The 11399-nt window shown below is 50.8% G+C and overlaps 1 protein-coding gene across 1 annotated transcript in view; it reads right to left on the bottom strand.

Moving 5' to 3' along the window:
• The window catches only part of ccnd1 (cyclin D1), a 50048-nt gene extending 48398 nt beyond the window's left edge, over positions 1-1650 (bottom strand). The window contains exon 1 of the mRNA XM_038806073.1: positions 1175-1650. Within this exon, the coding sequence (XP_038662001.1) occupies positions 1175-1390 (216 nt within the window). The 5' untranslated portion in view covers positions 1391-1650. The remainder of the gene's footprint in view (positions 1-1174) is intronic.
• Positions 1651-11399: the final 9749 nt, after the last annotated feature.

Below are 11399 nucleotides of genomic sequence, written 5' to 3'. Positions count from 1 at the left end.
TTCCTCTCTCTCTCTCACTCCGGGGGTGGAGGGAGCAAATTTGGAGGAAATGCTGCGACGTGACCGACCTTGCCTCCCCCCACCCCCCCTCCTCCTCCTCCTCACCACCCCCGGCACAACTTCAAAAAATGATTAAAATAGAGAACGGGCGCCCAATTGAGCGAAAGGGGCAGGAAAATGTGGCGGAGCGCCCCTGCATTGCGCGGGGACATCTCCCCCGGCTTCCCATCCCTCGCAACCCCCTCAATTTGGAGCCTTTCTGGGGAGGGGGCTGTGCTGAGGGCCGGGGGGGGGGGGGGGGGGGGACAGATGCCTCGCAACAAAGAATCGGGTTAATTTCCTCTGGTCAGTTTCTGAAATGCCTGAATTCCCCCTCCCTCCCTGTCCTCCTGTCCCTGGGCGCTGACAGGGACACAGCCTCCCTCCCGGGGGGGGGGGGGGGGGGGCTCTGTGAGATGATTTGAAATAAAAGTTAAGAGTGTGTGTGGGGGTTCAGATCGATACGGAACAAGATGGCGATTAATACTGGCACCGAGTGATCTGTAGACGTGTACAACCCTATTTAGGGTTTTGTTTTAAATAAACATTAAATTTCTCAGCCCCAGGATCTGGGGGACAAAACGTGGGCAGAGGGTGGGGTAGGGAGGGCAGGGGTCTGGGCGGGGAGGGCAGGGGTCTGGGTGGGGAGGGCAGGGGGCCTGGGTGGGGAGGGCAGGGGGCCTGGGTGGGTGGCTGTCCCCTCCTGTCTCCTCCGCCGCCTGTGAAATGCCCTCATCACATTCTCCACATGAGAGATAAAAGAGGCTATTGCAAAACTTGTGAACGCGGGGCAATAGTGGGGAGAAAGGGGGAGAGAGCGAGGGGAGAGAGAGATTGAGAGAGGGGAGACACAGAGAGAGATAGGTGCTTACAGGGAGAACCCACATATTAACAAAAATATTTTAAAATATGTTTTAAAATATATTTAAAATGAGTTGGGGAGGAAGCAGAGAAACGGGCTATGTTGGGGCCAGAGGGTAGGAATGTCAAGTCCCCCCAGTTTGCTATGACATCAGAAGTTTGTCTCCTCATTTCACCCCCTCAAATTGAGAAACTCGGGGCAGATACTGCCAGGGCTGCAGAGTGCAAATACCCCCTCTGCACACACACACACAAACAGCTAGATCATGTCTACAAGATTCTCTGCACAAACCTCCAGCATCCAAGTGGCCACAATCTTCCTCATGGAGGGCAAAATTTCTTTTTGGACGCATTTGAAATAGCTGAGGGAAGGCAGACAGTTCTCCTCGCTCCTGAGCATGGTCTGCAGGACGCGGTCATTGATTAAATTGGAGTCCTTGTAAGCTCTTCTGATCGGCTCTCCCTCGCAGCATAGCAGCTGATGTTCCATTGCTATCGCTTCTCTCTCTCTCTCTCTCTCCCCCTTTCTCTCTCCTTTCTCTCTCTCCCCGCTTATTGCATTGACTAAAACGGGGATGCTACTGCCTCTGGAGACTCCAGCGCAGGGAAAAAAAACTTAACTATAACTTGCCCGCAAGTGACGCAATCGGGCTGAGTTGTTATGCAGAGCAGCTGCGAATTGGAGATCAAAGAAGGTAGAGAGGGAGAGAGAGAGAGAGAGAGGGGGCCAGCACAGGGGCAGAGCTCCAAAAAAAAGCTGTCCCATTACAGGAAGAGGGCAGCATTTAGCAACGTGAATTCAAAAACCACCTTATTCATTACGAGCGACTGTGTCCAACAGGCTGCATCTGAGCTCACCCGGACATACAGACAGATAGATATTTGATATAAAACACTTTGCGAACAATTAAGAAATCCATGTCAAAGAGCAATACTGGGGAGCTCCGAACCAGCTGCTAGCCGACCCACGATCGGACTTGACCGACCCCGCCCCGTGTGACACAAGTTAGAAAGTTGAAGCGTTTGGGGGTGGAATGGGAACAAGAATTAATTTAAAATAGATTCACGGTTGACAAAACCTCTGGGTGCACATATTTGGGCATGGAACGGTGACCTGTGGGTAAAACATGCACTCTGCCTTGTCGGTGGCGATTTTTAAAGTTTTGGCTCCTTAAGATTGAAATGTTGTACCCCCACACACACACACATTGCATTTTATTAATTTTGCTGATTCGTTTCCCGTTTCCAAAGGGGGTCAGCAGCCCAGTTTACTTGCTGCTTTCCAGAAACATTCGATTCTGCCACTGGTACTAATCCCTGTTCCCCTTCTAATTCCTCGCCCACTGTCAAAAGCTTCATTTCTTGTCTCTGGGGGGAGGGAGTTAAATTGGCCACACACACAAAAAAAAACATGTCCTCAGCCTGGGAGAGGAACTCCTTACGCCGGTAGAAATAAGAGGCGAAGGTATTAGCATAACCAATGGTGGAAAAGATTGTTACTAGGCAGATCAGTGAGCCTTCCGCCCTGGCTCCCCATCGATCACTCAGGCATCCAGCACCGTCCCTTTTGTTCAGAGGAATGTGAAAGCATTCACAAGTTTTATTTGTGGGGGAGAGGGACCAGAGAGAGGGATCACCTTGATGTGAATAACTTCTATTTCTTTATATATATATATATATATATATTGCACTAAATCCCAGCTTTAAAACAATCAAACTGCTAAACCTGTGATTTTTCACTCAACCTCTTGGTAACTTTTACTTTGAAAGTCTTTGAACTTTAAAGAAACAAGGTAAAAGTTTTAATTTTCATTAATTGTGGCTGGTTTATTTATCCCCCCCCCCCCCCCCCCGTTCTTTAATTTTACTTCATGCGGGAAAAAGATTCCCCCTCTGTGTGGGTCTTATTTTTTCTCTTCTCTCGCTGTGAATCTTGTCGCATGATTATTAATGGGAGCCGGGACATTCCTGACATTCCAGACTGCGCCTACATTAACAAGTCCACATGCTCCGCTTGCATCTAATTACCGTAATACAGCTAAGCTATTGTTCTGGAGGAAACCAAGCTTTTGCCAAGCGACCCAGATCATTTGTCAAAACGGATGTGAGGAGGGATCTGTGTATTTCACTTAAAACACACACACACACACTGACTGCCTGTGGATTTCAGTTCGCTGTCCTGCACTGACCCCGCCATTCCTCTCTGTGCTAATGATTACATTCAATGGAATAAAGCCATTCTGGGCATTTCAATCGAACTGGGGGGGGGGGTCTGAGTGGGAGTGAGGGAGGGGTTGAGTAAGGGAGGGGCTGTGTGAGGGAGGGGCTGAGGGAGCGGCTGAGGGGGGAGTGAGGGAGTGGCTGAGGGGGGAGTGAGGGAGGGGCTGAGGGGGGAGTGAGGGAGGGGCTGAGGGGGGAGTGAAGGAGGGGCTGAGGGCGAGTGAGGGAGCGGCTGAGGGGAGTGATGGGCTGAATGGGGAGTGAGGGAGGGGCTAAGGGGGGAGTGAAGGGGCTGAGTGGGGAATGAGAGAGGGGCTGAGGGGGAGTGACGTTAGTTTGGAGGGGCGGGTGAGTGAGGGAGGGGAGGGGTGAGAGAGAGGGGGAGGGGGAGGAGAAGGGGGAGAGGGGGAGGGGGGGAGGAGAAGGGGGAGGGGGGAGGGGGGAGGAGAAGGGGGAGGGGGGAGGGGGGAGGAGAAGGGGGAGAGGGGGAGGGAGGGGGAGAGGGGGAGGGAGGGGGAGGAGGGGAGGGAGGGGGGAGAGGGGGAGGGAGGGGGGGGGGGAGGGGGAGAGGGGAGGGAGGGGGAGAGGGGATGAGAGGGGGGGAGAGGGAGTGAGAGGGGGAGGGAGGGAGGAGGGGAGGGATGGGGAGAGAGGGAGGGGAGGAGGAGAGGGAGGGGAGGGAGAGCGGGAGAGGGAGGTTGGAGGGAGGGAGAGGGAGGTTGGAGGGAGGGAGAGGGAGGTTGGAGGGAGGGAGGGGGAGGGGGAGGGGAAGGCAGGGAGGGGGAGTGAGGGAGAGGGTGACGGAGGGAGGGGGGTGAGGGAGGGAGTGTGAGGGGGAGGGAGGGCAGGGAAGGGGAGGGAAGAGGGGGAGTAGTGGGGAGTGAGGGAGGGAAGGTTGAGGACGGGCGGGAGAGGAGGGGAGTGAGGGAGGTTTGGAGGGGAGGGGGAGGGAGGGGTAAGGAAGCTGAGTGAGTTCCACTGGGGTCTCTGCGCCCGAATCGTCCCCAAAGTGATGCCGCCCCGGGGTGAGGACGGGGTTCTCGCCCGGGTGAGGATGGGGACGGGGTTCCAGCCGGGGTGAGGACGGGGTTCCCGCCGGTGTGAGGACGGGGTTCCCGCCGGGGTGAGGACGGGGTTTCCGCCGGGGTGAGGATGGGGACGGGGTTCCCGCCGGGGTGGGGACGGGGTTCCCGCCGGGGTGAGGACGGGGTTCCCGCCGGGGTGAGGACGGGGTTCCCGCCGGGGTGAGGACGGGGTTCCCGCCGGGATGAGGATGGGGACGGGGTTCCCGCCGGGGTGAGGACGGGGTTCCCGCCGGGGTGAGGACGGGGTTCCCGCCGGGGTGAGGACGGGGTTCCCGCCGGGGTTCCAGCCGGGGTGAGGACGGGGTTCCCGCCGTGGTGAGGATGGGGACGGGGTTCCCGCCGAGGTGAGGACGGGGTTCCCGCCGGGGTGAGGACGGGGTTCCCGCCGGGGTGAGGATGGGGACGGGGTTCCCGCCGGGGTGAGGACGGGGTTCCCGCCGTGGTGAGGATGGGGACGGGGTTCCCGCCGGGGTGAGGACGGGGTTCCCGCCGAGGTGAGGACGGGGTTCCCGCCGGGGTGAGGACGGGGTTCCCGCCGGGGTGAGGATGGGGACGGGGTTCCCGCCGGGGTGAGGACGGGGTTACCGCCGGGGTGAGCAGTGCCGGCTGCTCCGGCCGAAGGTGGGACGGGATCCTGGGCGATTTCCCGTCAGTAAATAACAGCTCCGGGATTGGGATTGACACCCAGGCGATGGGATTTCACCCCCGGGAATGGGATTCACTCCGGGGCGAGGTTTCCGCCTTCCCGGGGGGTGAGATTCCGCTTCCCAGCCGCATTGTGGAATGATATTCCTGAGCAATCCCGGTGCTAAGGAAGCAGCCCCTTCCCAATGCTGCAAACTCCCACTGCCAAATCCCTCCGTTTCTCAGAAAATAAACCAATCCCAATCCCAATTTTACTGACAGGCGGAAACGCCGGGAAGGGTTCTGAGCGCCAGCTGGGAGAGTACAACAGACAATACGGTAAACGTGGCTGCACAGGAGCAACAGCACCACATCTACTCAGCACAATACGGTAACTGGGAGTGTTTGACAGACAGGAAAACCAGGATTGTTGTAGGGAAACCAGGACTGATCCACATAGACCAGGATTGGTCCAGGGAAACCAGGATTGCCCCAGGTAAACCAGGATTGATCCAGGTAAACCAGGATTGATCCACATAGACCAGGATTGGTCCAGGCAAACCAGGATTGATCCACATAGTCCAGGATTGCCCCAGGTAAACCAGGATTGCCCCAGGTAAACCAGGATTGATCCACATAGTCCAGGATTGCCCAGGTAAACCAGGATTGCCCCAGGTAAACCAGGATTGATCCACATAGTCCAGGATTGCCCCAGGTAAACCAGGATTGCCCCAGGTAAACCAGGATTGATCCACATAGTCCAGGATTGCCCCAGGTAAACCAGGATTGATCCAGGTAAACCAGGATTGATCCACATAGTTCAGGATTGCCCCAGGCAAACCAGGATTGCCCCAGGTAAATTAGGATCGATCCAGGATTGTCCCTGGAAAACCAGAATTGATCCAGGTAAACCAGGATTGTTCTAGGAAAACCAGGATTGATCCAGGTAGACCAGGATTGACCCAGGTAAACAGGGATTGATCCAGTTAAACCAGGATTGGTCCAGGTAAACCAGGATTGCCCCAGGTCGACCAGGATTGATTCAGGTAGACCAGGATTGGTCCAGGTAAACCAGGATTCATCCAGGAAACCAGGATTGTTCCAGACAAACCAGGATTGTTTTAGGAAAACGAGGATTGCCCTAGGTAGACCAGGATTGATCAAGGTAAACCAGGATTGTCTCAGGAAAACCAGGATAATTCCAGGTAGACCAGAAATGCCCCAGGAAAACCAGGATTGATCCAGGTAAACCAGGATTGTTCCAGGTAGACCAGGATTTTTCCAGGTAGACCAGGACAGGCGCCGGAATGTGGCGACTAGGGGTTTTTCATAGTAACTTCATTGAAGCCTATTTGTGACAATAAGCAATTTTCATTTCATTTCATTTTCATTTCATCCAGGTAGATCAGGATGTTGCAGGTAGACCAGGATTGATACAGGTAAAACCAGGATTGTCCCAGGGAAACTAGAAATGTTCCACATTAACCAGGATTGCTCTAGGTAGACCAGGATTGTTCCAGGTAAACCATGATTGATCCAGATAAACCAGGATTGATCCAGGTAAACCAGGATTGTTGCAGGTAGACCAGGATTGATCCAGGTAAACCAGTATTGCTCCAGGTAAACCAGGGTTGTTGCAGGTAGACCAGGATTGATCCAGGTAGGGCAGCACGGTGGCGCAGTGGGTTAGCCCTGCAGCCTCACGGTGCTGAGGTCCCAGATTTGATCCCGGCTCTGGGTCACTGTCCGTGTGGAGTTTGCACATTCTCCCTGTGTCTGCGTGTGTTTCGCCCCCACAACCCAAAGATGTGCCGGGTAGGTGGATTGGCCACGCTAAATTGCCCCTTAATTGGAAAAAATGAATTGGGTACTCTAAATTTATTTTAAAAAAGGATTGATCCAGGTAGACCAGGATTGATCCAGGTGGACCAGGATTGTTCCCGGTAGACCGGGATTGATCCAGGTAAACCAGGATTGTTCCAGGAAAAACAGGATTGTTCCAGGTAAACCAGGATTGTTCCAGGAAAAACAGGATTGTTCCAGGTAAACAAGGATTGTTCCAGGAAAAACAGGATTGTTCCAGGTAAACTAGGATTGCCCCAGGTAAACCAGGATTGCCCCAGGTAAACCAGGATTGATCCAGGTAAACCAGGATTGATCCACATAGTCCAGGATTGCCCCAGGTAAACCAGGATTGATCCAGGTAAACCAGGATTGATCCACATAGTCCAGGATTGCCCCAGGGAAACCAGGGTTGCCCCAGGTAAATTAGGATCGGTCCAGAATTGTCCCTGGAAAACCAGAATTGATCCAGGTAAACCAGGATTGTTCTAGGAAAACCAGGATTGATCCAGGTAGACCCGGATTGACCCAGGTAAACAGGGATTGATCCAGTTAAACCAGGATTGGTCCAGGTAAACCAGGATTGTTCCAGGTAAACCAGGATTGCCCCAGGTCGACCAGGATTGATTCAGGTAGACCAGGATTGGTCCAGGTAAACCAGATTCATCCAGGAAAACCAGGATTGTTCCAGACAAACCAGGATTGTTTTAGGAAAACGAGGATTGCCCTAGGTAGACCAGGATTGATCAAGGTAAACCAGGATTGTCTCAGGAAACCAGGATAGTTCCAGGTAGACCAGAAATGCCCCAGGAAAACCAGGATTGGTCCAGGTAAACCAGGATTGTTCCAGGTAGACCAGGATTTTTCCAGGTAGACCAGGACAGGCGCCGGAATGTGGCGACTAGGGGTTTTTCATAGTAACTTCATTGAAGCCTATTTGTGACAATAAGCGATTTTCATTTCATTTCATTTTTCATTTCATCCAGGTAGATCAGGATGTTGCAGGTAGACCAGGATTGATACAGGTAAAACCAGGATTGTCCCAGGGAAACTAGAATTGTTCCACGTTAACCAGGATTGCTCTAGGTAGACCAGGATTGTTCCAGGTAAACCAGGATTGTTGCAGGTAGACCAGGATTGATCCAGGTAGGGCAGCACGGTGGCGCAGTGGGTTAGCCCTGCAGCCTCACGGTGCTGAGGTCCCAGATTTGATCCCGGCTCTGGGTCACTGTCCGTGTGGAGTTTGCACATTCTCCCCGTGTCTGCGTGTGTTTCGCCCCCACAACCCAAAGATGTGCCGGGTAGGTGGATTGGCCACGCTAAATTGCCCCTTAATTGGAAAAAATGAATTGGGTACTCTAAATTTATTTTAAAAAAGGATTGATCCAGGTAGACCAGGATTGATCCAGGTGGACCAGGATTGTTCCCGGTAGACCGGGATTGATCCAGGTAAACAAGGATTGTTCCAGGAAAAACAGGATTGTTCCAGGTAAACCAGGATTGTTCCAGGAAAAACAGGATTGTTCCAGGTAAAAAATGATTGTTCCAGGAAAAACAGGATTGTTCCAGGTAAACCAGGATTGTTCCAGGAAAACCAGGATTGCCCCAGGTAGACCAGGATTCTCCAGGTAGACCAGGACTGATTCCGGAAAACCAGGATTGTTCCAGGTAAACCAGGACTGTTCAAGGAAAACCAGGATTGATCCAGGTAAACAAGGATTGTTCCAGGTAAACCAGGATGGATCCAGGTAGACGAGGATTGTTCCAGGTAAACAAGGATTGATCCAGGTAGACGAGGATTGTTCCAGGTAAACCAGGATTGTTGCAGGTTGACTAGGATTGATCTAGGTGAACCAAGGTTGATCCAGGTAAACCAGGATTGACCCAGGCTGTCCAGGATTTATCCAGGTAGACCAGGATTGATCCAGGTAAACCAGGATTGTTCCAGGTTGTCCAGGATTGTTCCAGGTAAACCAGGACTGTCCTAGGAAAACCAGGATTGATCCAGGCTGTCCAGGATTACTCTGGAAATACCAGGATTGTTCCAGGTAGACCAGGATTGCTCCAGGTAAATGCAGAATAGCCGAAGAGGCTACCAGGCGTCACCGTGGAGATTTTAGGCACAGTTGAAACATTAACGTTGATTGTTTTGTTGCTCAGAAATCTAACCACAGAGTTAAACGAGCCAACATTAACGCGGAAAATATATTTTCAGTGCTTGTCTGTTGGTGACACTTATGTCATTGACATTTTACACATTTAATTTGCCGAGATTGTTTTAAATTTGTGACTGCAGGTTAGCCCAGCTCTGATTTTGGGATATGCCTCTCTGATATATCAATATTCAAAACGTCACAGTGTGAATGAGTCTCACAGGCCAACTGCTCCAGATTATGTATGCAGTTATATTGGAAGCAGCCATGGCTATTGAAAGTTATTTTTAAAAATTCCCCCTGAGGTTCCTGTTGTATTTACTCAGAGTTCTACAGCTTAACAGAAGTGGCAAAAAGCTGCAGATGTTTTAAGCATCTGCTGTGTTAATCTCAGAGCGGGTATTGATCTACACATTCCAGACCTATCCCTGAGCAAGCAATTCAAGATCTTTTTGAATGAGCTGTCGATAGTGTTGCAATGATGGTAACTAAACTCTTCCCCACCTTTCATATTATGTACTTGTGATGATATGTGAATCTTTTACTGTTGACTTATTTCACACCGCAGGAAAAATGGATGCAAGTAAATTTAAACAGACATCAACATCGGAATACTAATAATAATCTTTATTAGTGTCACAAGTAGGCTTACATTAACACTACAATGAAGTTACTGTGAAAATCCCCTAGTCGCCACACTCCGGCGCCTGTTCGGGTACACAGAGGGAGAATTCAGAATGTCCAATTCACCTCACAGCATGTCTTTCGGGACTTGTGGGAGGAAACCGGAGCACCCGGAGGAAACCCACGCAGACACGGGGAGAACATGCAGACTCCGCACAGACAGTGACCCAAGCCGGGAATCGAGCCCGGGTCCCTGGCGCTGTGAAGCAGCAATACTAACCACTGTGCTCCCATGCCGCTCATAGGCGGTGATAAGGAGGTGATCATTCAGCTATTGGAGTCTGTTTCACCAAGTTCCTCACCCAACCACAAAAAATATCCCTAACCTAACAAAAACCTATTGACTGGAGCGAAACACTGTAGGTCATAGAAATCTCTGCAGCAAATAACTAGCAGTTCAGATAGCATCTGTGGAGAGAGGAATCGGGTTAACATTTCCCGTCAATTAACTTTTGACAATCTATTGCTCTCACCCATGCTAATTTCAGTTGACTCCAAAGGATCCATAGCCCTATTCAGATAGAATTCCAGATTTCTACCACTCTTTGTGACCAAGTGCTCTTTGCTCTCGCTCCTGAGCGAGCTGGTTTTAATTTTCAAGTTACATTATCTTTTTTCCCCCACCAGAGATACAGTTTATCTTTATCTACATTTTCAAATATACAATCCAGCTTCCTTTAATTCATCGAATAATTTTTTTTAAATGTCCCAGATGCTCCTTGCAGTTTTCACTGGACACCACCAAACCCTCAATGTACACTGTACAATGGTTTAGTCCAGACATTACTTTGTTGGTTAATCTTTAGAATGTTGCTGGGGTATTCGTCATTCCAACTGGCGTGACCTTGAATTGATACAGACCATTTGGCCCTGTCTGATAAACGTACTTGCCAATATCCTTTAAGTAAGTCAAGTTTGGTAATAAAATGTGCTTGTCCCACCTTTTCATCACAGTCTTCCAAATAAGGAATAGGGTACAAATCTGACTTTGTAACTGCATTGATCTTTCTATAGTCTACACACAATCATTTTGTTCCATCCACTTTGGGTACCATGGCAATCAGTGAGCTCCAATCACTGCAACTCACTTCAATTATTTCTTTAAGTAATGACAATAAAAGTAATCTTTATTGTCACAAGTCGGCTTACATTAACACTGCAATGAAGTTACTCTGAAAATCCCCTAGTCGCCACAGTCTGGTGCCTGTTCGGGTACACAGAGGGAGAATTCAGAATGTCCAAATTGCCTAACAGCACATTTTTCGGAACTTGTGGGAGGAAACTGGAGCACCCGGAGGAAACCCACGCAGGCACGGAGAGAAAGTGCAGACTGCACAGACAGTGACCCAAGCCGGGAATTGAACCTGGGACCCTGGCGCCGTGAAACAACAGTAATAACCACCGTGCTGTCAATTTTGGATTGGATTTGTTCATTGTCATGTGTACCGAGGTACAGTGAAAAGTATTGTTCTACAATCATTCCATACATGAAAAGAGAATGCGTAATAGGGCAAACATAAGATACACAATGTAAGCACATAGACACAGGCAGCGGGTGAAGCATACAGGAGTGCAGTACTACTCAGTAGAGAAAATGTATGAAGAGATCAGACCAGTCCATAAGAGGATCATTCAGGAGTCGGGTAACAGCAGGGAAGAAGCTGTTTTTGAGTCTGTTCGTGCATGTTCTCAGACTTTTGTATCTCCTGCCCGATGGAAGAAGTTGGAAGAGTGAATAAGCTGGGTGGGAAGGGTCTTTGATTATGCTGCCCGCTTTCCCCAGGCAGTGGGAGGTGTAGGTGGAGTTAATGGATAGAAGGTGAGCTTGCATGATGGACTAGGCTGTGTTCATGACTCTCCTTTTGTACCTGTGCTAATTTTAGTGAATTGA

The sequence above is a fragment of the Scyliorhinus canicula genome, chromosome 9 (genome assembly GCF_902713615.1).
Source record: "Scyliorhinus canicula chromosome 9, sScyCan1.1, whole genome shotgun sequence".
Lineage (NCBI taxonomy): Eukaryota > Metazoa > Chordata > Chondrichthyes > Carcharhiniformes > Scyliorhinidae > Scyliorhinus > Scyliorhinus canicula.
This window is presented reverse-complemented; position numbering and strand designations above follow the sequence as displayed.